At 46.7% G+C, this 27,631-nt stretch overlaps 1 protein-coding gene across 1 annotated transcript in view; it reads left to right on the forward strand.

Moving 5' to 3' along the window:
- The window catches only part of USP33 (ubiquitin specific peptidase 33), a 73,028-nt gene that overhangs the window by 14,789 nt on the left and 30,608 nt on the right, over positions 1-27,631 (forward strand). The window contains exons 2-12 of the mRNA XM_088450087.1: positions 8,083-8,184; positions 10,375-10,428; positions 10,506-10,568; positions 15,595-15,729; positions 16,866-16,968; positions 21,161-21,230; positions 21,693-21,806; positions 22,635-22,713; positions 24,489-24,903; positions 24,988-25,116; positions 26,324-26,436. Of these exons, the coding sequence (XP_088306213.1) occupies positions 8,104-8,184; positions 10,375-10,428; positions 10,506-10,568; positions 15,595-15,729; positions 16,866-16,968; positions 21,161-21,230; positions 21,693-21,806; positions 22,635-22,713; positions 24,489-24,903; positions 24,988-25,116; positions 26,324-26,436 (1,356 nt within the window). The 5' untranslated portion in view covers positions 8,083-8,103. The remainder of the gene's footprint in view (positions 1-8,082; positions 8,185-10,374; positions 10,429-10,505; positions 10,569-15,594; positions 15,730-16,865; positions 16,969-21,160; positions 21,231-21,692; positions 21,807-22,634; positions 22,714-24,488; positions 24,904-24,987; positions 25,117-26,323; positions 26,437-27,631) is intronic.

Genomic DNA, 27,631 nt, shown 5'->3' on the forward strand with positions numbered 1-27,631 from the left:
AGAGCTCCACGGCTGCAACTGGAGGTACTGTATAATGCGTTCACATTTTTTCCAGTCTTATAAGTGGGATTAGCAGCATGTCGTGAACGCTCTCTTCGCGGTGGTGCATGCACTCCGTACAGATTAAAGGGGGAAGGCGTCCTCCTGCTAGATTTAATTTAAAGTATGGGTTCATTTGAAACAGTTATCAGGATTATTAGGGGACTTGCACAAATAATGTAATTGCTTAGTCATTTCTATTAGAGGGGGCGCTTTTAGAAATTGACTTTCGCACTTGCAGACAAAGAGACGTATTGGCATAGTAAATCTCTTTAGACCCGCCGTGGCGCATGGTGAGTGTTTGGAGGTGAGGTACAGTATGTTAGCTGTAAATCTGGAGACCCTGCTTGAAGTAAATATTACATTGCTGGTGTAAATAACTCCTTTTTGGCAGCCTTAGTAAATTTGTTCTGTAGGCGAATATATTCTAGATCAGTGTTTCCCCAACCTTGGCCCTCAAGGCACACTAATGGCCGGTACACACTAGACGATAGGTCGTCCTATTTGTCACATCGTCTAGTGTGTACCCTCTGTCACTGACTATGCGCGCTTCCGCACAGTATCATCGCCCGTTGGATTTGCCGGCAGGTCCGACTGGTGATATCGTTAGCTGCATTCGGCAACATGGCCCCCACCGTCGCGATGTCGCTCCAGGCAAGTGCATACACCCCCGCTGGTCCTGTCGCTTGAGAGATCGTGCTGGGTACTCATCGTTAAATGTGTTCCCAGCATAACAGTCCAGGTTTTAAGGATGATTCTGGGTTGGGTCTTAGAGGGCGCACAAAGAGTGTATTTGCACAGGTGAGGTCTAGTAAATAATGTTGCATGAATTGGTTAAAATGATGTGTATTTAATGTTCCTCTGTTAAATAAAAGAATCTTGCACATTAATATAAAACAATACAGTAGTACATAAAATAAGGTACTTGTGTACAGTAAAATGCAAACAACAGGGTAATATAGATAATATTGTAAATAACAGTTTACCCAGATGTGGACAGTGGGGTGTGGGCCAAATGCCAGTGTCGATAGCAATTTATGGGACCGTGGAGTCATGGGTGGCCGTATGTAGGAGGTGTCACTGTTGTAGGTGCGGTGACCGCACTTTAACTTGGGCCCGATGGTAAATCTGCCAGCTTTGTGGCTTTGGCTGGGCTGAGGCGATGTGACCCTCCTCTGAGGGGGCGCCTGCATGTCGTGCTCCGGGCGTGTTAGGCGCCGTTGGCGGGGATAAATGTTCGGGATTGCAGCTTGATGCCAGTCCAGGGCAGGGTACCAGTAGCTGAAGGTGCTGCTGGCAGCCTGGGCTGGTGAGTGTCCCTCGTGCAGGCGATGTCCTTATATAGATTTATAGCAGCGAAGGGGGCTGTAATTGATGGGGTTGGTGCCGTGGTCTGACACAGGCGGCTCTGGATACCAGTTACGCTGTGTCTGGTTAGGGGATGGGGTGGTTGCAAGTTCGTGGTGTCCCCAACGCGTTTCGGCATGTACAGCCTTCCTCCAGGAAGTATGGTGCTGTGGGACGAGTGTGGGTATTTAAGCCACACTTGCGGGTGTGATGGCGGTCTTGTGACGCGCTGCGGCCAATCTCAATTGGACAGGCTGACAGCGTCTGGGTGTAATGGGGGGTGTGTCATGGAGGAGAGTGTGTGGCTGGTAGTGAACCAATTGGTGAGCGGCTGGGGGGGGTGGGTTGCCGGATAGACGGCGTCTGTGTGAATAGTGTGACGTGGTGTGGGAGTGTGCGTTCTATGACCAATGGGTGGGGACGTTGTACGATTTGTAAACGGACAGCTATTGCTGTTGAGCTCTGGGGGGATCGGAGAATGTATGGGCATAGTGGTGTGCGAGTTGTGTGGCGATAATGTTACTGCGGTGAGGGGACGTGTGGAACTTTTTAATGGAGGTGTATAAAAGTGTTGTGTGTAATATCAAGAGAGGAGACATTGACTTAAGGGTGGATGAGGGGGGAAAGGGGAGGGGGATGTAGAGTCAGGAGAGTGCATTACATGGTAGGAGAGCAACGTCTTGAGCGTATTGGAGCAGTATACATGGGTGTGTGAGTATTGATGGTGCAGAGTGTGAGGTATGGTGGTAGAGAGAGGAGTCATGATGGAGAGGGATGGGTGTGGGGGTTTATGGGTAGCAAGGCACTGGATGGGGGGTGGATGTGTATGTGTGTTGCACTGGGTGTGTCCGTGTGCAGGGGTGGGGGGGCTGGAAGGGCTGTGTCGTGCTTAGTGCGAATCTGTTAATAGCTGCGGTCTGGTGCGTAGACTACAACTCCTACCATTGTCCTTTCTCTCTATCAGTGTCTTAATGTAGTCTGTCATGTTGGAAATATAACACAGATAGTAGCTTGCTCACTATTCGCTTTAACGGGTCTAGTTCTGGGCCCCATGGCTGTTTCACTAGACGAGATCTCAAAAAAAATACCTACCTGCATTTTACTTTGCCCCCATGTTAGTCCGGGGGGCAGAAAAGACGTCAGGGGACGTCGAAACGCTTTGGAGCTTCTTACTAACTTCATTACGTTCTGTGAGTACCGACTGGAAGCACTCGCACTTTATTCAGAAGGATTAAGATGGAGACTATTGTCCCCCCCTTACCACAGCACCTGAACGGCTCTAATAACAGCCTCGTACAAACATCTCTTATCCACCTGCGGATTCATTTTCATTCTGAGACTTTCCGGATTTCTCCAGTTACACGGAATCTCCAGAGCAGCTTCCTACGACCATCAGTGAGCTCCCCGCAGGTCGGGTTGAGCATCGGAGCCAGACATCCGTGGATGCGGTTTGCCTTCACCGCTATTGCCGGACTCTCACCTACCATCATATGGGACGTTACCATCACTTTTCCAAGTACAACCCAGCGCTGTGGAATATTTACACAATACGTGCCTACCTGAGATATTACTGATTAAGTGCGTGCACCATCTACATTGTACCTTTTAGTATGGAACTTTTTCCTAATTAAGGAACATTTTACCATTGCTATTAATTGCTACTGTGGTTCATACTCCAGGACTATTTAATGATTGCATCATTATTGTATGTCACGTTGATTTTATATTGTTGCAGTTTCTTTCATTATAGCTGCTACTTTATTTTTATTTTTGATATGTGTTTTCTTTATTGTTAAATGCTGCATTCTTATCTATAACTGTTCTGAGCGATATTCACTTTAAAGCCCTCAGATTCTGCGATTGTTTTTGTTGTTCTCCCAGTATTTCATAGGCTTGTGCAGCAAACTTTAAACTAGCTTCAACATGCATTTTCTTCAGCAATGGAGTCTTGCTTGGTGAGCGTGCATACAGGCCATGGCGGTTGAGTGATTACTTATTGTTTTCTTAGCAACAATTGTACCTGCTAATTCCAGGTATTTCTGAAGCTCTCTATAAGTGATCCTTAGCTCTTGGACAACTCTTCTGATAATTCTTTTCACTCCTCTTGTTCTTGAGGAGCACCTAGTCGTGGCCGGTTTATGGTGAAATTATGTTCTTCCCACTTCCAGATTATGGCCCCAACAGTGCTCACTGGAACATTCAGAAGTTTAGAAATCCTTCTGTAACCAATGACATCAGTATGTTTTGCAACAGTATGTTTTGCATTTACCCATCATGAGATGTTTCTTGTGTGACACCTTGGTAATGAGACACCTTTTTATAGTCCATCAATCGGGATTGAACCAGTTTATATGAATTTGCACTGACAAGGGGCAGGATTGCTTTCTAATTACTGATAGATTTCAGCTGGTGTCTTGGCTTTCCATGCCTTTTTGCACCTCCCCTTCTTCATGTGTTCAATACTTTTTCCCTGTGTCATTTCACATTATTACACATAACTAACTTTATGGACATCTATGGTTTGATGTCTTTGCATGTGTGGATTGCATGGGTTGCTGCTGACATTTGGTGAAAATTTCATTACAATAGCCCAGTTACAAATCTATTTACTGAGACAAATGTTGATGTGTTCAATACTTATTTTACCCGCTGTGTGTGTAAAATATATATATATATATATATATATGTGTGTGTGTGATTGACATATGGGCGAATAGTTTGGTAAAAGTGCTAGTGATTAGGATACCTAGCTAGTAAAACATATTAAACATAATAAATAATTAATGCAGTGATTAAAACAGTAAAGTGCAACAGTGAGATGTGTAAAAGTATATATCATTTATTCTATAGAAAAAAGATAAAAACAAAATAAATGCACAGAAGGTAATAATCACACAGTAAAACAGTACATAGTTCAATATAATATGGACATAGTAAAAATAAATAAAATAAGTAATAAATAAATAAGAGGAGGCTGTTAGCTTATCTGGATGAAAGGAATCAAAGTTCATGGGGTAAGAGACTGCTACACCCAACGCGTTTCGTCTCAGCAACCTGGTAAGCTCCGCTGTATTGGAAATCAGAAACATGTATGTACTATCTAGCCTGTGAACTTCCGGTTCAGAGGAACGCGGAAGCCAGGCAGTATACCTAACCGGATGTGACGTTGTGCTCCTCGGCTGGAACGCACGCTGGTGGATGGCTTGTGCTCCACGACAGAAGGTGGTTGGTAGTTCTAAAGGTGGAGACTAGTACACAGGCAGTTGTCCTCGATTAGGTGAGGCTGTATGATTTATTCTTATACTACACTCGTTATTCATGTTAGTATATTCGATTGCAAATATTTGCTGCATATAGGGGCTGCTAGAATACGTGTTTTCAATTGTATTCACAATGTGACGCCTTGTGTCATTAATCGCTGGACATATTTTGCACCAGGGGGCATGGCTTCACTTGCTGTAGGTGTTTGGTGTGATGTACATGCTGTTCGTTATTGCTCGTTGTGTCCTGATGAAGGACCTGTGGGATCCGAAAACATTTGGGAGAAGTACAAGTAAGAAATGAATGTCAGTTTTTTATGTGCAAAGGAACCTGGTGAGTGCCCCAACCTTTTTTTTTTAACTCTCTATATATCTATCTATGCACACACACCTTGAGCTTTAATAAGGTCAGATATTGGCATCCATTGACTGTTGTGAAACTACGCGTCCCAAAGTGCCCTGCTTGCCACCTTTGTGATACTTGAACCTGTTTCCATCTAGTGGTGTTGTAGAACTACAAGTATCAGCAGCCTGTGGTTGGCCCTGCATGCATTCATTTGTAGTTCTATAACAGCTGGAGCCTGAAGATTGTCAGCCTCTGCACGAGACAGCGTCCCCGGGTCTGCGCCTGCTATTTGCAGCGGTTATTGAACATTGGCGGTAATGGGTTCTTTGTGAAGCGAGTCACAGCGCGCTTTTGGCCATTAATTAATGTCGACCTAAGTGAATGTGATTTTTTTCCCCATCACATCTGGCGGTGAATGAATATTCTCTGCATTTCTGCAGCAGTAATTATTGGTTTATTGAAAAACGTGCTATACATGGCTTATTATAGTAAATGGGCTATTTATGCCATTCCTAATGCATTGCTTTACGTTTCTTTATAGCAGATGGGGCTGATTTACAGTGACCTGTGGTATAATATGGCCTCAGCTTGGCGAAGTTCCTTAGTGCATTCAATTATTTGCTAAATAATTCTAATAGATTAATCTATTTTTAAGGTCTTTTTGTTCATTTGTAAACAAAACCTGCATAGATAATTTCCCGTATGCATACCATATGGACAATGGTGCCACCACCCACTGCGCTCTCGCTCTTGGCGCCAGGGGGTGTAAGTTCATCCATAGCTTACAGTTAAACACTGCAAGTCTCTTGCTGCATTTTTGTCAACGTGGACTATGCGTTGGTCAGGCGGAATATGCATGTATTTGATTGGGCAATCTATGGCCTTCCCATAATCCGCATTCTGTGCGGACAGTCAGGTCTGTGTGGATCACCACCTTGCACTGAGACCCTACTAGCTGGTAACATGGGGGAGCACTGATCTTTATTTCACAACACAAATCGTCACATCACGCTCAGCTTTACAAAGCGAGGACCAAATGAAAGTAAGACTATGTAGGCCTGGGATACACACATTTATAGTGCAAGCGTCTTATATAAACATTGTTATTTTTAGGAAATCTACCAACGTAATACTGCTGACCAGTGGAATAAACGTAAGGAGAAGTTGTACTGTGCATTGCTCCACACTTACTACACAAGGGGGCCCATTCAATTCAGTACGCTGTGAATATTTCTGGGAAGTTGGTCCTGGAGCTAATTCAATTCAGCTTTCTGTTAGGGAGTCTAAAGAATTTCTTCTAACACCCTCCTGAGGGTGTGAGGAGAAACCCAACTAAAGTGCCGGCCGCAAGGCTACTTTCCGGCTTAGCGTGGCGCTAACAGCCTCGCGGCCCGCACTTGAGTCGCGAGAACCGTCATTCTTCAACTAAACACCCAGGTTAAGTTGCGAGAGCTGGCATTCTCCAACTTAAATCGTCAGACTAAACAGCGCACTGAATTGAATAGCTCCGCAACCAACTTCCTGGAGATGGTCACAGCGCTCTGAATTGAATCGGCCCCAAGTAGAGAGAGTGAGAATTAACGAGAAACATTCAAATCGAGAAATTAATATCAAAAACTGAAGCTGAATTAAACTGAATTAGGATAGTTGGGCTCACAGGCCTCCAGTTGGCAGCTCCTTACCATATGCTCTGTAACTTCATTTATCCAGCTTCTAGCTACATGTCTCACAACACAGATTCTACGGTGGAGTTTTTGTACTAGTTGAAGACCCACATGTCTATTGGTTGTCCATTATAACCCTGTATAAGCATGAGGGTTCGTGTGCTGATAGGTGTTGCAGTCCATTCATGACAAATTGGTTATCTGGTGTCATATCCTGGCTTCTGAGGTCAATGTGTCACCTTAGCATAAAGATGGCTGCCGTGGTGGTGCACTGGTTTCATTCATAGGATAAGAACATATGGAACAGCTGTCTGTGAGCTTAAGGCGGCCATGCTTCATTACTGTCAGATACAGGGCCTGATTCTGATCCTATTGTGTCTGCGTCATTTACCGGTCTTACATCTGCGGCTTTATGCTAATGGTGCTACAAAGCCCCTCCCCTGGCGTACAGCCGTGCGTCTGACTGTGGTAGAACTGAGACACCCATGTTCAGCTTGTTCACAAGCAGAAATACCGCTTAGTGCATATATAGACGCGACCATCCATCGCACTGTGGAAGCTTGCATCAGCCCAATGCTACAGATGTGTCCTCGTACATTGTTGCTGGAGTCGTGCCAAACAGCCCCCCTCAGCACGCCGGGGTCCCTTACGTCTCTGCTAGTGTAGAGTGTTTTTTTTTGCTTCTTTTACGCCCAAAAATGCATCTTTCCACGATGCGACTAAGGTGCACCAAGAGATTGCGCTGATTCATTTGATATGCGACACTCTGTGCGACTGAGTCTGGATCTGTATACGAAGTGCTACGACGCAGTGGCCGTGGCTTTTTTTTCCACGCCAAGTTCTGTTTTGTTTCATTTACAGTGAGTCGCACACAGATATACAAGTGCCGCCTATCAAATTGATAAGCGCAGCCCCCCGGTGCATCCGAGTAAATTGCTTGTGACTAAGACGCATTTTCAAGTAAAGAATATGCTCGGCGCAAGCAGAGTCGCACAGGACCTGGCGGCTCACTCACGCCACATGTCCCGCGCTGCGTTGTGTATTGAGGCTAGATGTATGAGGACACATCTGTAGGTGCAGACTTTCCGTCGAAATATGGCCTCCAGTGTACATCTGAGTCTACAATAATTTAAGTGACGCACCTGCGACACTCCCATAACACGCAATCACCATCTCCGTGCGTCTAAGTAGCAGCCTCTCATGATCACCCATACCATTTTCCATAAATTTCCGAGTCCGCGCGCCTCATTCGATACTGCGACTTTGTATGCACAACGCTGGTTGACTAATGCACTGTACGACTTCGACACTTGCGCAGTTGGATAAATATCGCCATGGCGCCCACAATCTTGAAAGTTTGGTTTCAGAAGTGATTTATGTTCCCGTTCTGCACCTAATACAGGCGATATTTCCTTCTATTTTGCAGAACAAGGCTGTGGACACTACAATGTCCTCCTTGGCGTGTGACTGCTCCCATCTAGAGTCCGTGGGCGAAGTGACCAAAGAATCACTCATTCAGAAATCTCACGTAAGTGTCCATCTTATCTCCCCCCTCCCCCCCACACACTCTTGTATTTGGGTATCCCCCAGCTATATATAAATGCTCACATACCAAAACTTAATGACTAAAATAAGTTCAATAGTTACACTCTCAAATACAGTGTATCAAACAGTGTTGGGTTTGTTTTGTTGACATTCATCGTGTCGACATTCTAATCAAGTCGAAATGTCGACTTGAGTTAGTAAGCGACCGGTGCCCTGTGTTATATGGGATGTAGTTGAGATGCCGGCGTCAGAATCCTGGTGCCAGTATTCCGACAGTAAGTGTTTGGCTTAGTGGTTAGGGTTAGGCACTATGGGAAGGTTTAGGGTTACTAGCTACAGTGCGGGCAGGGTGCTGGGGGTGCAGTCAGGGATTCTGTGTGTGTCAAAAGCGTGTGCGCTCCCAAAAAGGGGGCGTGCCCAGCACTTACAGAGGTTCTGGGCTTCCCCCAAGCTCTCCCCTCACGGTGAATAGATGCCGTACGCATGTGCACAACATCTATTCACCTGGCGGTGATCGGTCGCTGCAACTTTTTCCACCCGCGGGTGGGGAAGGCTCAGGGCAGGATGTTTTAGCAGGGCGCCGCTAATAGGGCAGGGCGCATTTTACCCTTTTGAAATCGGGTAGGGCGTGGCGCCGCGCTAAAACAAGCTAGCTGGAACACAAGTTGGGCTGCGGCGGGGGGGGGGATGGTATTAGGTTAAGGCTGCGAGAAGAGAGAGGGGATGGTATTAGGTTTAGGCTGTGGGGGGGTGGATGGTATTAGGTTTAGGCTGCAAGAGGAGGGGGGGGTGGTATTAGGTTTAGGCTGCGGGAGGAGGGAGGGGATGGTATTAGGTTTAGGCTGCAAGAAGAGGGAGGGGATGGTATTAGGTTTAGGCTGCGGGAGGAGAGGGGATGTTATTAGGTTTAGGCTGCGGGAAGAGGGGGGTATGGTATTCGTTTAGGCTGCGAGAGGAGGGGGGGATGGTATTAGGTTTAGGCTGCGGGAGGAGGGAGGGGATGGTATTAGGTTTAGGCTGCAAGAAGAGGGATTGGATGGTATTAGGTTTAGGCTGCGGGAGGAGGGGGGGTGGTATTAGGTTTAGGCTGCAAGAGGAGCGAGGGGATGGTATTAGGTTTAGGCTGTGGGAGGAGGGAGGGGAAGGTATTAGGTTTAGGCTGCAAGAAGAGGGAGGGGATGGTATTAGGTTTAGGCTGCCGGAGGAGGGGGGGATGGTATTAGGTTTAGGCTGCGAGAGGAGAGGTTACATTTAGGCTGTAGGAGGGGGGAGGTTACATTTAGGCTGTGGGAGGGGGAGGTTACATTTAGGCTGTGGAAGGGGGGAGGTTACATTTAGGCTGTAGGAGGGGGGAGGTTACATTTAGGCTGTGGGAGGGGGAGGTTACATTTAGGCTGTGGAAGGGGGGAGGTTACATTTAGGCTGTGGGAGGGGGAGGTTACATTTAGGCTGTGGGAGGGGGAGGTTACATTTAGGCTGTGGGAGGGGGAGGTTACATTTAGGCTGTAGGAGGGGGGAGGTTAAATTTAGGCTGTAGGAGGGGAGAGGTTAAATTTAGGCTGTAGGAGGGGAGAGGTTACATTTAGGCTGTAGGAGGGGGGAGGTTACATTTAGGCTGCAGGAGGGGGGAGGTTACATTTAGGCTGTTGGAGGGGGAGGTTACATTTAGGCTGTGGGAGGGGGAGGTTACATTTAGGCTGTAGGAGGGGGAGGTTACATTTAGGCTGTAGGAGGGGGGAGGTTACATTTAGGCTGTAGGAGGGGGGAGGCTAGGTATAGGGATAGAGGTAGAATTAGGGTACTTATTTGAAGGTGACGGTATCCTAACCCTTTTGGGATCCTGAGCGCTGGCGTCTTGTACCCAACCCCTATTATATTTGTTTCAAACTACAGCTGGCAAGCGGGTATAGGCGTCCTGACGTGCCCAATTCCAGCTATGCAGATCACCCGCTGCCTCCTTTTCTGCTCTATAATACCATTGATTTACGCTTCAGTGTTTAGTACTCATGTTTTGTGATCTATGGCCGGGGACTGCAGGCTGCGCACCTTCGCGGCTGAGAGCCGGGTTACGTGTAGGCCCCCGGCGTAGCGGATCCTCCCAGCCGTGGGGGTGAGATGTCAGGAATACCGATTACCTTTCTCTGACTCTCTGTTTGCTTTGTCCACTGTGCAGGGCAGCTGCCAGGAATGCAAGGTCAGGGGACCAAACCTCTGGGCCTGTTTGGAGGTAAGAACAGCTCTTACGGTCTCATGTACATTTGTGTTCTGAGTGCTGCCGTCTAATGACTCTCTCTCCTCTGGCAGAATGGCTGTTCCTACATTGGTTGCGGGGAGTCTCACGTTGACCACAGCACTACACATTCTCAGGTCAGTCCCAAACTGAAACTACCAGTTTTACGTATGTGTGTGTGTGTGTGTGTGTGTGTGTGTGTGTGTATATATATATATAAAATATATGTGTGTAATATTGTTACAAAAATGTATCGAGGTTTAAACAAGAGGTTAGTAATATGTGTAAGTTGCAAATAAATTTGTTTGTTTCAGAAATCATTTTGCCCAGTATGTTGGGTCCTGATGATGATAATGAGGCATTGGGTGAAGGCACATGTTAGTTACTTTGGTTTGTATGCTCATAGTTGTAGCTCATAGTTGAGGTTACTGTGCTTGGGTTACGGTGTGTTTGTTACTTAGTGCATAAGATTGTAGCTCCTCACCTGTGGGGACATTCTTGAATACTGGTGGAAAGGAAATTGGTGGTGTTGCCCTTAGCAACCAAATGTTTGCTTCCATTTTCCTAAACTGAAAGTGTCGGCATGTGGCTGACTGCTGTGACCTACACCATGTCTCCCTGTACACCAGATGGGGTAAGTATTCCTCACTGCAAGCTATTTGGAGATGGTACATGTTTGATGGCTCTGCCAGTACAGTGACGCCTGCAAACACGTTCCGTCTCTACCCTTTATTTATCTACGGATCAGACAAATACCCCGTGGCATCATTACCCCAATTGCTCGGTGTTGAGCCTCCCCATCTGTACGCCACGTCCTGCACTTTATCGCGTTCATATCCATGGTCCGCTAATATTCCTCTATTAATTCTTCGCGCTATAATTTGCCGTGACTTCATAGAAACTAATGTGAGATTTCTTTTCTAAAAGAGTCTCCCTGTGACTCCAACTTTCAGAAGACCCGAATCCCCTGACATCGTCACTACTTCAGTCATTATTTTAGTGGCCTTGTACCTCTCCTGATATAACTGTTTGCACTTTAGTGTGCAGGAAATAGGGCACGTACAGTCCCCTGTCTGCGATCACTGCTCACTAGCTGCTGTCATCTTTTTGAATTGAGTAACTATTCGCACTACTCTTCTAAAACCTAATGATGCGCCAGTCGGGCGGCTTTTGTCAGATGTCGCGCATTAACATGGGTATAGCTATTACAACCCTACATACAAGCAAAATGGTTTGACTTTTTTGCACATTATAAAAGCATTTAGCGGTAAGGGGTGGAGCCAGTGTTAATGTGGGCGGAGCTATCATAGCTCCGGTTCCTGTCTAGTAAAGGTGACATATGCAGAGAGCAGCATTTTTGCTTGTAACATTCCTTTGAGACTAGCATCTTCAGTGTTGGGTATCGTAGTATTTGGAGCAATACTAGCTGGCTGAGTCCTGTTTATCCACGTTAAGTGGGACTACAGCCACGGCTGTAACATTGTGTTGTATGACACAGGCATGGAGCGTTTTCCCATTTCTGGACAATTCGTACAATTCTCCGGCTGGCTCACTCGCACAGTCCGTGTTTGCACAGAGGAGATTGCTGTCAGGAAGCCAAAATGCTTTGCGCATATTGTCAGGAAGCTTCTCTAAGCCAAGGCCAATTACCAGGCTGAGCCGACTTCTGAAGGATCCTTTTTATATTGTTTGTTTTCCAGCTAAGCAGATGGCATGCCTGGGGCAAGATACACTGAGGTAGCCATTGTCGTGCAGAGACCTTTCTAAAACCTAAATGGCCTTACACTGCGTCACATGAAAGTTCAAACGCAGCCGTGTTCTGTATGCAAATGGATCGCTCATATAAGTATTTATTTCTCTACACTGGGCCTGATTCAGCAAGGATCGCAATTGCAACCGTGTACGCAGACCGGCCGATTGTTACGCATTGTATGCACTGCGATTCCGCACGCAGACAGGAACCCATCGCAGAGTGAGTGACAAGTTGTGAGCGTTTGGGGGCGGTGTTGGGGGAGTGGTTGCAGAAACTCAGGGCGTGCCTGTCCGTTTGAACGCCGTTGCATGGGCGTGAATAAATTAGCCCCTGAGATTGCATACACAGCCTGAGTACTCACTGCGTGCGACGAGACTTGCAATTTCTGAGACAGGTCAGAGCTGCTATAATTATGTGTGACTGGCCGATGTTCTCCGATGTTTCCGATATATTGTCAGGAATGGGAAGACTTTAGTGGGCGTCTCTATGCTGGCTGAGCGGTGGCAGACATTAGCATGTATTCGCAGGTTCATTGCATGCGATAACGCAGCTGCGATGGAAATTGCGATCCGTGCTGAATCAGTAGTAAACTTTATTTCCCTTCCTGCCTCCGCCCTTTTAGAAGGTAGAACATGTCGGTGCGCTATTATTTATTATGAGTTCAGAACATGTTTTAAAGCTCAATTTGAAGAATGAAGAGTTTTCTCTTCAGTTACAACAACTGAATGCAGCGACCTAAAACCTTCGATCGTCTACAACCTCTCGTCTCCGAGCTTTACAGGGCACGCGTTTCACTTATTATAATTTGTGGTTTATTATCTTTTGAGAGATCTGCAGAGCATTGACCTCCTGTATTCCCAATACAAAGAGGAAACCAAAACCTTTAATTTCACATTTTCTTTCATCACAGCAATTGGACCATAGAACTATAATTGTCACCTTTATCTAGTATTCATGGTATTGATCAGGGAAGACGACGTCTCCTATCTGACTGGACAGACTCCAGGGGAAGGCGAATCCCGTACCGGACTTTGTATATACCCATCATAAATTGAATTTCATTCTTCAGCTGCTTCAGTAATGTTGCTGATTTTTCGAGAATTCATGGACTGCGTTCTCTTGAAATGCCGCAGTGATGATTGGTTGATTTGATTGGCTCAGGTCACACTTAATACGATCTAGGTTGAATGGTCATTTAACCACTTAACAATTGGTGGTGGTCAGGGACGTCGGAACGATTTGGGGGGGGGGGGGGGGCGCGTCAACATATAATTTAAATTTGCCACCTCCACTCCCTAAACTCTCTTACTCCCTCCTACTTATCTATTGCTGGGCAACACATAGGCGCCGGAGCAGGCCACTTTATAGCATTAGGCTGCACAGAGGGAGAGGTGTAATGTACATTCTTTTAACTTAAAGACCACATACTGCACCACCTCCTCCTCCGTGCAGTGCAGGGGCCATGCAGCCCACCGGCCCCTTTGAAATATGTGGTGGGTGAGCTGCCCCCTTGCCCCCCCCTCCCATTCGATGCCCAATCAGATTCTGTCTATCTTTTTCTAGAATACAATAGAGAAATTATAGCTTCGATCTGATTGGTTGCTATAGGCAACACCTCAACTTTTTCATTTTTAGAAGCTTTTAGTAAATCTACCCCTTGGAGCATTAACGAATACCAATTGTAAAGTTCTCATGCTTGGACACAACATTTCTGAACTCCTATCTAATGTTCTGGTCTCTTCGGGGTGCAAACCATTCTGATATGTAATAAACCATTAGCAGTTCTGGGGGGGCTTCATGTGATTTTCTTTAATGGTCTTCTGTATAGATGTTTTGCTGTATAGGAGCTCCCTATACAACTCTTATAATCCATTCCTGCAACCGTTACAAGACAAAGTATTTTTTTTTTATATTTATTTCATTAATAGTCTTTTCTTTTTAGAACTTCTTGAATTTTTAGGTTTAGTGTTTCCTGAAATGGTAAAATGAGGAGTAGTTGGTGCAGGGAGACTGTGCTATGGCACCGGGTGCCGCATTTTCCCCGTGTGGTGACGCAGGTTGATATGTTTTCCTTGCTGTCTATATGCGGTGATGCAATCGGGCAGCTCTCACGGGTATTCGCTATGCCTATAAAGGTTTATAATCTGCGGGGAGGAATACATGTAATTGTCTGACATAAAAGCAAGCTAAAGAATAAACACAATATATACACCATGGTGTCTAATGACCACATGCTAAAACGCATAACGATATCCATATTCTATTGATCTGATCGCTTTTGTTTTCCAGGGCTCCATGCCTAGTTTGCAGCGCAGATTGTCGCCCCATTTTTCCTTGCTCTGCGACTGTTCTGCCAGGCGCAAATTCTTCCTAAAGTTTTATTGCTTTAACGTAAGGAAGTGTTGGGAGCGGGCTTAAGGATATGGCACCCAAAACGTGACTGTCCGTTTTAGGTAGAATTATCCTTCCAATAAACCCACAGGTGGTCTCCGCAGGTAAAACAAATGGAAGCCGCAAAACTACTTTGCTAGATTGCACTGATTACTTTGATGTGCGCCATTTGTACAACCATCTGCGACGGAATCTGACTCTGTATACGAAGCAAGTGTTCACTCTACCTCCGGCGGCAGGCAGGGCGCCGGAGCTAGAGAGGGCACTTCCGTGTGCACCGAAAAGGGGGTGTGTCCATTGAAAAGGGCGTGTCTATAAGACGCGTCCCCCTTTTCGTCACTCTTGGGGCCGTGCCCGGCACTTAGGGACACGCCGGGCAGCCCCAAAGCGCTACCGACAGAGAGAATAGATGCTGGGCGCATGCGCCCGGCGTCTATTCTCCGGCGGTGACCGGGTCACCGCACATTTCCCCACCCACGGGACACTGTGACCCGCAGGTGAAGACGGCACTCGCAGGCTGTGAGGGCAGGGTGCTGCGCCCCGCTAAAACAGCCTAGCGGGAACGCTACGAAGCGCTATGATGCGGCCGCGGCTTTTTCTCACGCCAAGCTACATTGCGCTTCATCTACGACTTTTCTGTGTGTTCAAAACTAATTCCTGTGAGGTTGAAGTCTCAGCCCGACGCCTCTCGTACACTCTGAGCGGCTTTTCTGTTGCGTCTGTGAATAAGACGCAAAATGGAAAGGAAAAGATGGCACACTACTACGTCCCTCGCATCAGCTCAGCCGCGCTGGTCGTCTTGCGGCTAGGGGTACGAGGACACATCTGTATATGAAAGATCTTCACTTCTTGTGGGGTCTTAGTGTGTTTGTAAACAATAACATTTTATTTTTATCTTTAGATGTCTCCGTGTTTGAGGTCTGTCGGTGCTTTTTAGCCCGGATCGTATACTGTGTTTATTTTATCTGTCATTGAGGAGTGGTATAATTTCTTGCCGTGGTATATTTTCATCCGTCTAGGACACCAAGCACTGCCTCACTGTGAACCTCACCACGCTCCGGGTCTGGTGCTACACGTGCAGTAAGGAAGTGTTTCTGGATCGGAAGCTGAGCGCTCAATCCTCCAACGCCAAACCTCAGGACAACGCAGCGCAGGTATACAACGCCCCATGCACCTGTACTGCGCTTTCTATACACAAAACACAACTTAACAACAGCAATATGCTGGAGAGGGCAAAACTCCATTGGGGACGGGGGGGGGGACAAGAAGCTGTTGATATTATTATTATTAAGTCAATTAAGGTACATGAAAAAGTGATGGTCAGTACTACCCGGTATCCAGGTGGAAGACCGTGTCTAGATAGACAAATCAGTGGGTTGACGCCAGATAGCCAGAGTCAAAATGTCGACACATTGTTTTTCATTATTTGTAGGCTTAGTCACTTGGCGGAGGGTTGGGCTGCGCAAGGGGACCCGTATTTTTACAGGGGGATTTCAGTTGTTTTCGCCGGCAGCTGTTAGCAATGGGCGCCCAACGGAACAATGTAATTGTTGCTCCGATTGGGCGCGAATGTCGCGGACTCACATATTTCTGCTCGCACCTTTCCGAAGTGCGGGCAGAAATCGGGAAAAGTCCAGTTTTTGGGCGCCCAAATTGTGCTAACCAGGATTTGGCACGGCTTTAGCTGCTTTACGCGTGTAAAACCGATGCTCTTGGGCACAGCATGCGCAAAAAGGCATGGGCCCCCAAATACCACCCCTCGATCTCCTGTCACTTTAGACTAGAGATCGGGTGCGAAAAATATTAAATTCCCCCCCCCTTAGGGGTATATTTACTAAAGTTGGTATTTATAGAAGTGGAGTTGTTGTCCATAGCAACCAATCAGATTGTACTTATGTATTAAGCACCTTCTAGAAGATAATGGCTAGAATCTGGTTGCTATGGGAACACCTCCACTTTAGTAAGTATACCCCTTAGTTGGAAGCTTGAGAATACTTTCCATCCTCTCCCCTTCCATTGTCAGCCTGATAGTTTCTAGCACTACTTCCTGTTTGTGATATTCTATAAAGGGTCGTCATGTTTCCTCTCGTGCAAAAGCGGAAGTGACGCTTCTCTTGTGTAACCACCATTGGATCTGAGCTGTGCTGGAAACCGTGCATTCCACAGAAATAAGCCTTATATTTATATTGTTATATTTATATACATTTATTATTACTTTTATTATCTTGTTATTAATATGGCTGATGCTCTCTATATAGTGTATATAGTTTTGCGTGATTTGTTTACAAAGGATTCAAGGATGACCTCAAATCTGACTTTGAAGACTCCCCCGGCTGTGGTTTATGACAACCTGGACATTGAACTGGAAGAGGAGGACGAGCTTAAGACGAGAGGTGAATTTACGGTGTAGGGAGAAACCGGATGAGGGATACAATGAATAAAGACATTGGCACGACCCAATTAGACCAGATTCATTCTCCGCCCAGCTCAGAATTGGCGCTAAACTAGAATATTTGTGTGATATGGATATGGCTCTTCTCTTCTGCAAAGCAAGGAATTTCATCTGTGTCCTCATACATCTCGCCTCAATACACCATGGGACGCAAGACGCCTGGCACAGGGCCGGCTCCAGGGGTTGGAGCACCCTGTGCCGGTACCTTTAAAGGGCGCCTTTACATCGCGCGTGGCCGAAAATGGGGGTGTGGCCTAATTACCATAAGCCATGCCCCCTATGTATATCTGTGTGCTCCTGAGTCTGTATATAGGAGACTGCGCTGAGTAATGTGATATGTGACACCTGTATATCTGTGTGCTCCTGAGTCTGTATATGGGAGACTGCGCTGAGTAATGTGATATGTGACACCTGTATATCTGTGTGCTCCTGAGTCTGTATATGGGAGACTGCGCTGAGTAATGTGATATGTGACACCTGTATATCTGTGTGCTCCTGAGTCTGTATATGGGAGATTGTGCTGAGTAATGTGATATGTGACACCTGTATATCTGTGTGCTCCTGAGTCTGTATATGGGAGACTGCGCTGAGTAATGTGATATGTGACACCTGTATATCTGTGTGCTCCTGAGTCTGTATATGGGAGACTGCGCTGAGTAATGTGATATGTGACACCTGTATATCTGTGTGCTCCTGAGTCTGTATATGGGAGACTGCGCTGAGTAATGTGATATGTGACACCTGTATATCTGTGTGCTCCTGAGTCTGTATATGGGAGACTGCGCTGAGTAATGTGATATGTGACACCTGTATATCTGTGTGCTCCTGAGTCTGTATATGGGAGACTGTACTGAGTAATGTGATATGTGAAACCTGTATAACTGTGTCCTCCTGAGTCTGTATATAGGAGACTGTGCTGAGTAATGTGATATGTGACACCTGTATATCTGTGTGCTCCTGAGTCTGTATATGGGAGACTGCGCTGAGTAATGTGATATGTGACACCTGTATATCTGTGTGCTCCTGAGTCTGTATATAGGAGACTGCGCTGAGTAATGTGATATGTGACACCTGTATATCTGTGTGCTCCTGAGTCTGTATATGGGAGACTGCGCTGAGTAATGTGATATGTGACACCTGTATATCTGTGTGCTCCTGAGTCTGTATATAGGAGACTGCGCTGAGTAATGTGATATGTGACACCTGTATATCTGTGTGCTCCTGAGTCTGTATATGGGAGACTGCGCTGAGTAATGTGATATGTGACACCTGTATATCTGTGTGCTCCTGAGTCTGTATATGGGAGACTGTGCTGAGTAATGTGATATGTAACACCTGTATATCTGTGTGCTCCTGAGTCTGTATATGGGAGACTGTGCTGAGTAATGTGATATGTGACACCTGTATATCTGTGTGCTCCTGAGTCTGTATATGGAGACTGTGCTGAGTAATGTGATATGTGACACCTGTATACCTGTGTGATCCTGAGTCTGTATATGGGAGACTGCGCTGAGTAATGTGATATGTGACACCTGTATATCTGTGTGCTCCTGTGTCTGTATATAGGAGACTGCGCTGAGTAATGTGATATGTGACACCTGTATATCTGTGTGCTCCTGAGTCTGTATATGGGAGACTGTGCTGAGTAATGTGATATGTGACACCTGTATATCTGTGTGCTGCTGAGTCTGTATATAGGAGACTGCGCTGAGTAATGTGATATGTGACACCTGTATATCTGTGTGCTCCTGAGTCTGTATATGGGAGACTGCGCTGAGTAATGTGATATGTGACACCTGTATATCTGTGTCCTCCTGAGTCTGTATATGGAACGTAACAGAACTTGATGTGAAAAAAAAGCTTTGTCCGCCTCTTCATAGCACTTGGTATACAGATTCAGAGACTCAGTCGCACACAGATATACGAGGTACAGTATGTCTATTAAATAACGAGACTGATTAAATAACTCATCTTTATTGGTATTACAAATGTAATGTTTGTCCCCTTCAGTATACTCCCCATTTGCACTAATACATCGCTGTGCTCTTGTTTTGCACTGGTGGAAGACATGGAGCAAATCTATTTCTGTTAGTTGTTTAAACATATCTGCAGTTTTCTTCTTTACAGCATCAACTGATTAAAAATGTCCCTTTAAGCACTTATTTAATTTTTGGGAAAAGATATAAGTCGCAAGGTGCTGAATCGGGCGAATATGGAGGATGTATAAGTGTAGTAATGTGATTGTCGGTCACAGAAAGAGCGTTGTGAGCGGGCGCATTGTCCTGGTGAAGAATGAAACCATTTTTTCACAGTTGCGGCCGTTTCTTTCTGACTCTCAGCTTTTTTCAAAGCTTCCTTATAATAATGCTGGTTACCGTTGTGCCTTCTGGAACCCATTATTGTAAAATTACAGCCTTGATATCGAAAAAATGTTACTAAAAATGTCAAATTGACGCGTTGTTCAACTTTTAAACTTAGCATTTTTTCGGCACTCTACAGAAAACAGAACCAAATGAAATGGGACTCACAATGACGTCACAGGTCTGTATTCAATTTGAGGCAAAAACACGTTTTTGCGTGTTTTTGGCGATGATCTAATTTCGCCAGGTGGAAAAGTATCGCCGTATTCAATTTGAAAGACTTTCTACCTAGGTGGAAAGTCAATGCAATGTAATAGGCAAAAAGTTTTGCCTATGAATAGCAGGCGGAAAAAAGTGCAGAATTGGGGTTTTGGGGTGCAGCGTTGCAGGAACCCCCGTGCAGCCTTCAGACAGTCCCCCAAAGGTAAACTGTGTCAAAATCTAAAAAAAAAAACACTTTGAATTTGGGGGCGAAAAAAAAAATGTTGGGGGACAAAGTTAAAAACAAGCGAACTTGACTCTGGGCGGTCCCCAAGTATGCCCCAGGTGTTTTTTTTTATTGCAGGTGCTTGCTGGAGGTGGATTTTTTCACGTTTTTTTAAACTTAACTTTAAAATATGCTGACCCCCATTTTCAAGTACCCCAAATTTGCTGGGATAAGTTATCCCAATAGAATACTATTCTGCATCACGTATAGAAAAACGCTATTTAGCAGCTATTGAGCCCTTTTAAAAACACCAAATACCTTCAGCAAGCCAAATCGGGGGTACCATAGGGAACCCCCATGTCAGAGCATCTTTTGGGGGGTGTCAGGCTGATTTCCCCAAATCTGACAGTACTTTCAGCCTGTTGAAGCGAAAAGTCCTGGGAGGCGAAAAAGTATCGCGGATCCGCTAAAATTGAATACAGCTCATAGTGTTGCCGCTTGTCGTGCAGGTTCAGACAAGTTCAAGGTTACTACGTATTTAGTTATAACCGGTTCTGATTGCTTTGTTTACTAGTTGGAATCGCAGTCTCGTTATTTTATAGACGTCCCTCGTACAAGTGTCGCATATCAAATTAATTAGCTCAGTCTGCTGGTGCCTCCTAGTCACATTGCATGGCAACTTAGACGCATTTTCAGCCGAAAAATATGCAAAAAAAGACGCCTGGCACAGGCATAGTCGCGTGGGACCTGTCGCGCTAAGAGTACTACTTACCACAACTTGAGTAACAGTGTATGAGGACAGGTGTGCATGTCCACAAATGTGTTACCTTCTTCCATTTATCTAATTTCTTCCAAAAATCATATTTAGTCCCTCTCCCTGCGCAGTTCCTTCTTCTGGTGGGTGCTGTCCAATGAAAACGTTTCCGTCTAGCTCCCCATCCCGCGGGCTGTTAATAAACAATGTATTGAAATACAATCTGAGTATTTATTATGTAGGGACTGTATTTGCTGAGTAACATACTCGGTGTATTGCCTGATACAGTCTAGTAATAATTCCACAATTTGTTTATGGACATTTAAGTCTGGCGGGGTCACTGTCCTCTTGATTGTAAATGGAGTTTCAAGGTTTTTATTGTCAAACAATTCAATGGAAACCATTAAAAGAAATTGTGTGTTTATGGAAAACAACCGAAGTTCACGTGTTACTGAGAAGGTTATAGGGACAGAAGTAAGCTGATACCGGCCTTTTTACATCAAGGTTGTACTTTCCAGTTATGTAGCTTTGCTGTAATTAGCTTATACGGATTTTACTTTATTGATAAGATCTTTGTGTTATTCATTAACAGGTCTGACTGGACTTAAAAATATTGGCAATACGTGTTATATGAACGCGGCTCTACAAGCGTTGTCCAACTGGTAAGTCTGGTGATCTTCAGCGATCCGGTCGTTTTTTTCTACACGTATATTATTGCGTCTTTAATTTCTCCAGCATTCGATCTTCTAGAACGGTTTTGCCCAGGCCCTATGATAAATAAACCACAAAGTGTGACCAAGCAGGTGCCACTACAGCAGTGTCTGCCTTACAAATGACTTTGCCGCACACTTGTGTTACATCCTTGGGTTTATTAAGGGGGAGGCTTATCAAATCATAGAGAGAGAGAGATAAAGTACCAACCAGTCAGCTCCTGTCATTTTACAGGCTGTGCTAGACAAGTGACCGTCAGATGCCGATTGGTTGCTCTGAGCAACTTCTCCACTACATCTCTCTCCAAAATTTGTTACACCTCCCCCGCTCCCTAAATCTTGAATCCTGAAAAAAAAATGTGAAAGGAAGATGACGTTCCAGCCGATTGTGATTGTTGCCCGTTCTCTCCATAGTCCGCCCCTCACCCATTTCTTCCTGGACTGCGGCGGCCTAGCACGTACCGACAAGAAGCCCGCTCTCTGCAAAAGCTACCAGAAACTGATGACGGAAATCTGGCACAAGACCAGGTACATCAAATGTCAGCATCCAGACGCAATAGTAATATACCCTCAGGTCAGCACTTAGACCCCCATATTCTCCACCACCCGATATAAAGGTTATTGAATGTTATTTTTATAAATATAATGTGGGCAGTATCACCAAAGATGGCGCTGGCGAGCAGCAGTTTGTGTAGGGCTGGAGGGATCCGCCCACACAGGGAAGAAAAAGCCAAGTGTTAGCTCACCTAATGGTTGCCCTTTGCACAGAGCCCAGGTAGGGCTGTAGCAGTCAGAGTGTCCTGGTGGGACTGCAGTTGGAGACCAGTGTGTGCTGGGAATCCACTGGTTGCTAGGAAGCTGGGGTTCAGACCTACAGGAGGTAGGGAGAACCCTAAAACTCTTAAAAGATTTGTGTGTTGAGACTGCAACATTGAGACTGTGGCAACCAGCCAGCTAAAGGCCAGGCCAGGCTACTATCCCAGTTTTACTCTGCAGGAAGCAGAAAGAGACTTTAGATTTTATTTGCAGACTAGCTGCCCAAGATTAGTCAGGGGCGAAGAAGTGAGTCAGTGCCCTGAATGGGGGCTAGGCGTTTGTTATTTTCCTTTGTGTGCTGACAGTAAAGCACTTTTTCTTTTATTTATAACCTGAAAAGCTGTGTGTGGACCCTGATTCATGTACCACTGGCACCCATTTACCAAGTTAGTTACCCCACAAAATATATACATATCATGTTTTTGTTCTAAAATACCTAACTTAAGTCCAGTGCTCCGCCACAAACCTCTTAATTCAACTAGACAATTAAATTAACCGAACCCTTTCCTGGTCTCTTGTACTTTTCCCTGCTTTCCCCAGGCCTGGTTCTGTTGTACCTACTAACTTGTTCCAAGGCATAAAGGCAGTAAACCCAACGTTCCGTGGTTATTCCCAGCAGGTAAGTCACTTGCGAAACAACAGCTTGTCTTAGGTTGTATCACGTGTCCGTTCATATTATTTCTCTCCCAGAACTGCGACCGGGGACGCGTCGTAGCGTATAGCGTCCCTTCTCTTCACACTTTCGTTTATCTTCTAGCCTGGGGACAGAGGGTCTCATTCAGACCCGATCGCAAGCGCCGATGTGCTCGCAACCAGGTCGATGGTCCCCACAGAGCATGCGCACGACGGAGCCGGCTCCGTCGTGCGCATGCACGAGACTCTGCTAGCGACGGGCGCTCCTTCGCTAGGGGTCTCGTAGCAGATGGGGCGAGCTGTCGATGTTGAGTGACAGCTCGCCCCGTTTGCTGGGCGTGCCCGGCCAAACGGAGGTGTTCCAGTCGGAACGCTTGCCGTTTGGAGGCGGCCCCACTGACATCATTGATGATGTCAGTGGGGAACTTCCTGCTGAAACAGAGCAGGAAGTTCCCTGGGGCTTACGAGAGCCCAGACCCAACCTTAGGGTCTGGTCGTAAGCCCCGATGGTCGCGATGGTGATGACCATCGCGACCATCACCCTGAACGCAAGCTAAGCTGTGAGTGGTAACCCACAGCTTAGCTTGCGACCTGGAGGCAGCACTTCAAAACAAGAAGGGCCCGCCCTCATTCAGAGTGAGCGATCGCTTCTTGCGATACTCAGAATGAGGGCTAGAATCTTCTCTCTCTTACAGACGCAGGGCCTGATCCTCAGTCACATACAAACGCAAATGCGGATACCTGCAACCGCCGCGTACGCCGCAAAAACAAAATGGCGACTGCGCATGTGATAATGGTCAACGAGAAGCGATCATATTACTAACTACTAGGGCGTAGCGTCTTCATCACTGTAGGACACATACAGACCAATTGCCATAATTTTTTGGCTGCATTTGTGAAAACGTCTTGAAAATAATAGAATTGGTTTCACTCAGACGATGATCAGTCTGATTTTACAGCTCTGAGTCGCACGGCGCATTAACTTAGCTGTTCGCCTGCGTCTGTGATCCAGTAAAGCAGGTAACACGACTCCCTGGGTCTAAGTACACGCTGCCGTTTTGTGCAACCATAAAGCTACACGCAGTCACTTGGATTGGTGGGCGTTTCAATACATATCCTGGCGGCTGTGAAATCTGTGTGCGTTTTCACCCTGCAGCTGCGTACGTAGGGTCTGATTCAGCTTGGATCGCAGTTTCTAATACAAATGCAATCGGCCAAATGTTGCGTGCTACCCATGCATATGCATAGCAGTGCGCAAACTAGCTATTGCGATCGGGACTGCGATCACAGAGTCTATGCAGAATCCTCGCAGAGTTCGCACACGCCATGCAGGGGCGTGCATAAATTGTCCACTGCGATTCCATACGTGCGAGGTCTCATAGCGTGCGTGGAAGTTAGCAATTACTGAGTAAGGTCAGGGCTTGTGTGTGTGAGGCTGCGATGGTACTCGATTGTACCGATGGTTGCGCTATTCTGCTAAACATTACGGATGTGTGTAAGTTAAAAATGGCGTTCTCATGTTGTGCTGAGTTTGCATTGCGATCGCAATGGATTAGCATACTATCGCCGTTGAACTGCGTGCGTACGCAATATTGCGATCCGTAGTGAATCTGGCCCTAGACTGTAGACCACGAAATGAGGAGAACATTGTATTTTTCCCTCTTACATTTCTGAGACAAGCAAGTAACATGAAAGTGAGCGATCGCTTTATAAAAGTCGTGACTAACGTGGAAGTTCTTTTCTGACGGACTGACTTTGCAGGATGCCCAGGAGTTCCTGCGCTGTTTGATGGACATATTGCACGAAGAACTTAAGGAGCAAGTCATTGAGAAAGAAGAGGACCCGCACCCGGGGGTGTTGGAGGAGATCATGGAGGAAGACAGAAACCAGTCAGACAGCGACTTTCAGTCCTGCGAGTCGGGGTCCAGCAGCGATCACGCAGAAAGCGAAAGTCGGAAGTTGTCCGAGGAACTCTCAGAATCCACCATGCTAATCCAGGAGGACCAGAAGGAGCAAGAACCTCTGAAGTCCTGGCAAAAGGAGAAGAAGGTCTCCAGTCACTTGGGCCAGAACAATTCCCTGCAGGATCTGGAGAAGAACCTTGAGAGATTGGTGGAGGAGGGCGATTACAGTTCGCAAGGAACTGTGAAGGTTCAGATACAGAGCCGGCTGTCAGGTAAAGCGTGGTCTATAAATCGGCAGAATGTGATTGCAGTATGTGACCTCCAAGGTTGCAAGTATTGAGTGTCTTGTGTTGTAGACTATGCCACAGAAGTGAACATGAGTGACCGGTCTGCTTCTCAAACACCCTTACTTAGTGATGGCTCAGCGGCCCACCTGTCCAGCAGCCCCCCCAAACCAGGCGCTCTTTGGACAAGTCACAAAAAAGGTATTGGGGGATTTACATACACAGCTCTGTTTAATTCTCATATAAAAGGGGAACGTGGGCATTATGTCTGAGCAGGGGAATCACCATCACCATGATGACAATGAAATGTGCCTTGTTAGCCAGTGCATGGCTTCCGTCCTATGCCCCTGCCTTACCTCCAGGTTCCTCACCTCGTGAAGGACAATAGTCTGTCCGTGACACCACGGTTTGGACTGCATCAGCCGGGAAGCATTACAGTTGTTTCCTGTACTCTGTGTTATTGCAGGGACTTGTTTTCCAGAATCCCGAGTGATGCTGCTGTAGCCGCTGTAAAGGCACAGTATTGGTGCTGGCGCTAGGCTGGCACATAATAGGTGTATGGGCGCAGGACTTGCACGTAATGGGTGTATGGGCGCAGGACTGGCACGCAATGGGTGTATGGGCGCAGGACTGGCACGTAATGGGTGTATGGGCGCAGGACTGGCACGTAATGGGTGTATGGGCGCAGGACTGGCACGTAATGGTTGTATGGGCGCAGGACGTACGTAATGGGTGTATGGGCGCAGGACTGGCACGTAATGGGTGTATGTGCGCAGGACTGGCACGTAATGGGTGCATGGGTGCAGGACTGGCACGTAATGGGTGAATGGGCACTGGACTGGCACGTAATGGGTGAATACACGAAGGATTGGCATATAATAGGTGTATGGGCGCAGGACTGGCACGTGATCGGTGAATATGCGAAGGACTGGCATGTGACAGGTCTATTGGCGCAGGACTGGCACGTGATGGGTGTATGGACGCAGGACTGGCATGTAATGGGTGTATGGGTGCAGGACTGATACCAGTGACGAGTTTAAATGTAACATGGAAAGCATCTTAACACATGGGTAAGGCCTCCATCCCACCACCACTTTATAGAGCTGCCCCCCTCTCCCCCCTGCCTTTTTGGGGACTTCAGTATTGCCGTGACAGAATGGACCCATCCTTAGCATGCTGTATTGCACCTGCCCAACTAGCTGACTCATATACTAGACAACCACGGAGCCTGGAGCTCCCAGGCAGGATGTACAGACGTGCTCTTTCCTTATAGTCCTTTGAAGTTTGTATATAAATCTGTCTGTGTGCTGGAAATCTGGGCTCCGTTCTCATAGTAAGTGTCTGTATTGTGGTTACTAATATACATATGTGTAAATGATAAGATATTTACCCTCTCTCTCTCTCCTAGTTCCAACCGTATGTCTCCCTAAGAAGAGGAGGCACAAGAAACATCGCAGTGTGATATCAGATGTGTTTGATGGCACCATCGTAAGCTCAGTACAGTGTCTGACATGTGATAGAGTAAGTAATGACCCAGTCCCCGGCTGTGCTTTATAGTATTCAGGGGAACCTTGTTCATGTACTGCTGTCAGTGGCAGACAGACATCTTAAATTGCTTTCACTCAGTCCTACGCTCCGTGAAACCTTGGACAGAAATGTTTTGGATGTTAGAAGAATATCAAAGAAGGTATTTCTAATCAGGGCCGCAACTAGGGTAGTGCGACCTGTGCCATGGCAGTAACTAGGGTAGTGCGACCTGTGCCATGGCAGTAACTAGGGTAGTGTCATGGCACAGGGCACCACAGGGCAGGGGGGCGCTGTTTGGACCTGTCAGTTTTCCTGTTTATTATCATTCTCACTTGTAGCTTCCTCTTCTTTTATCTCCAGCATCTCCTGGCCTCCCCTATGTCTTCCCTGGCCCTTCCCCATGAGGCCATGGCCCTCTCTCAGGTGCACTATATTATGTCCCTATTTATCCCCAGCATCTCCTGGCCTCCCCTATCTCTTCCCTGGCCCTTCCCCATGAGGCCATGGCCCTCTCTCAGGTGCACTATATTATGTCCCTATTTATCCCCAGCATCTCCTGGTCTCCCCTATCTCTTCCCTGGCCCTTCCCCATGAGGCCATGGCCCTCTCTCAGGTGCACTATATTATGTCCCTATTTATCCCCAGCATCTCCTGGCCTCCCCTATCTCTTCCCTGGCCCTTCCCCATGAGGCCATGGCCCTCTCTCAGGTGCACTATATTATGTCCCTATTTATCCCCAGCATCTCCTGGCCTCTCCTATCTCTTCCCTGGCCCTTCCCCATGTGGCCATGGCCCTCTCTCAGGTGCACTATATAATGTCACTATTTATCCCCAGCATCTCCTGGTCTCCCCTATCTCTTCCCTGGCCCTTCCCCATGAGGCCATGGCCCTCTCTCAGGTGCACTATATTATGTCCCTATTTATCACCAGCATCTCCTGGCCTCCCCTATCTCTTCCCTGGCCCTCCAACATGAGGCCATGGTCCTCTCTCAGGTGCATTATCTTATGTCCCTATTTATCCCCACCATCTCCTGGCCTCCCCTATCTCTTCCCTGGCCCTTCCCCATGAGGCCATGGCCCTCTCTCAGGTGCACTATATTATGTCCCTATTTATCCCCAGCATCTCCTGGCCTCCCCTATCTCTTCCCTGGCCCTTCCCCATGTGGCCATGGCCCTCTCTCAGGTGCAC

This window comes from Taudactylus pleione, unplaced genomic scaffold (genome assembly GCF_031769625.1).
Source record: "Taudactylus pleione unplaced genomic scaffold, aTauple2 ptg000506l, whole genome shotgun sequence".
Lineage (NCBI taxonomy): Eukaryota > Metazoa > Chordata > Amphibia > Anura > Myobatrachidae > Taudactylus > Taudactylus pleione.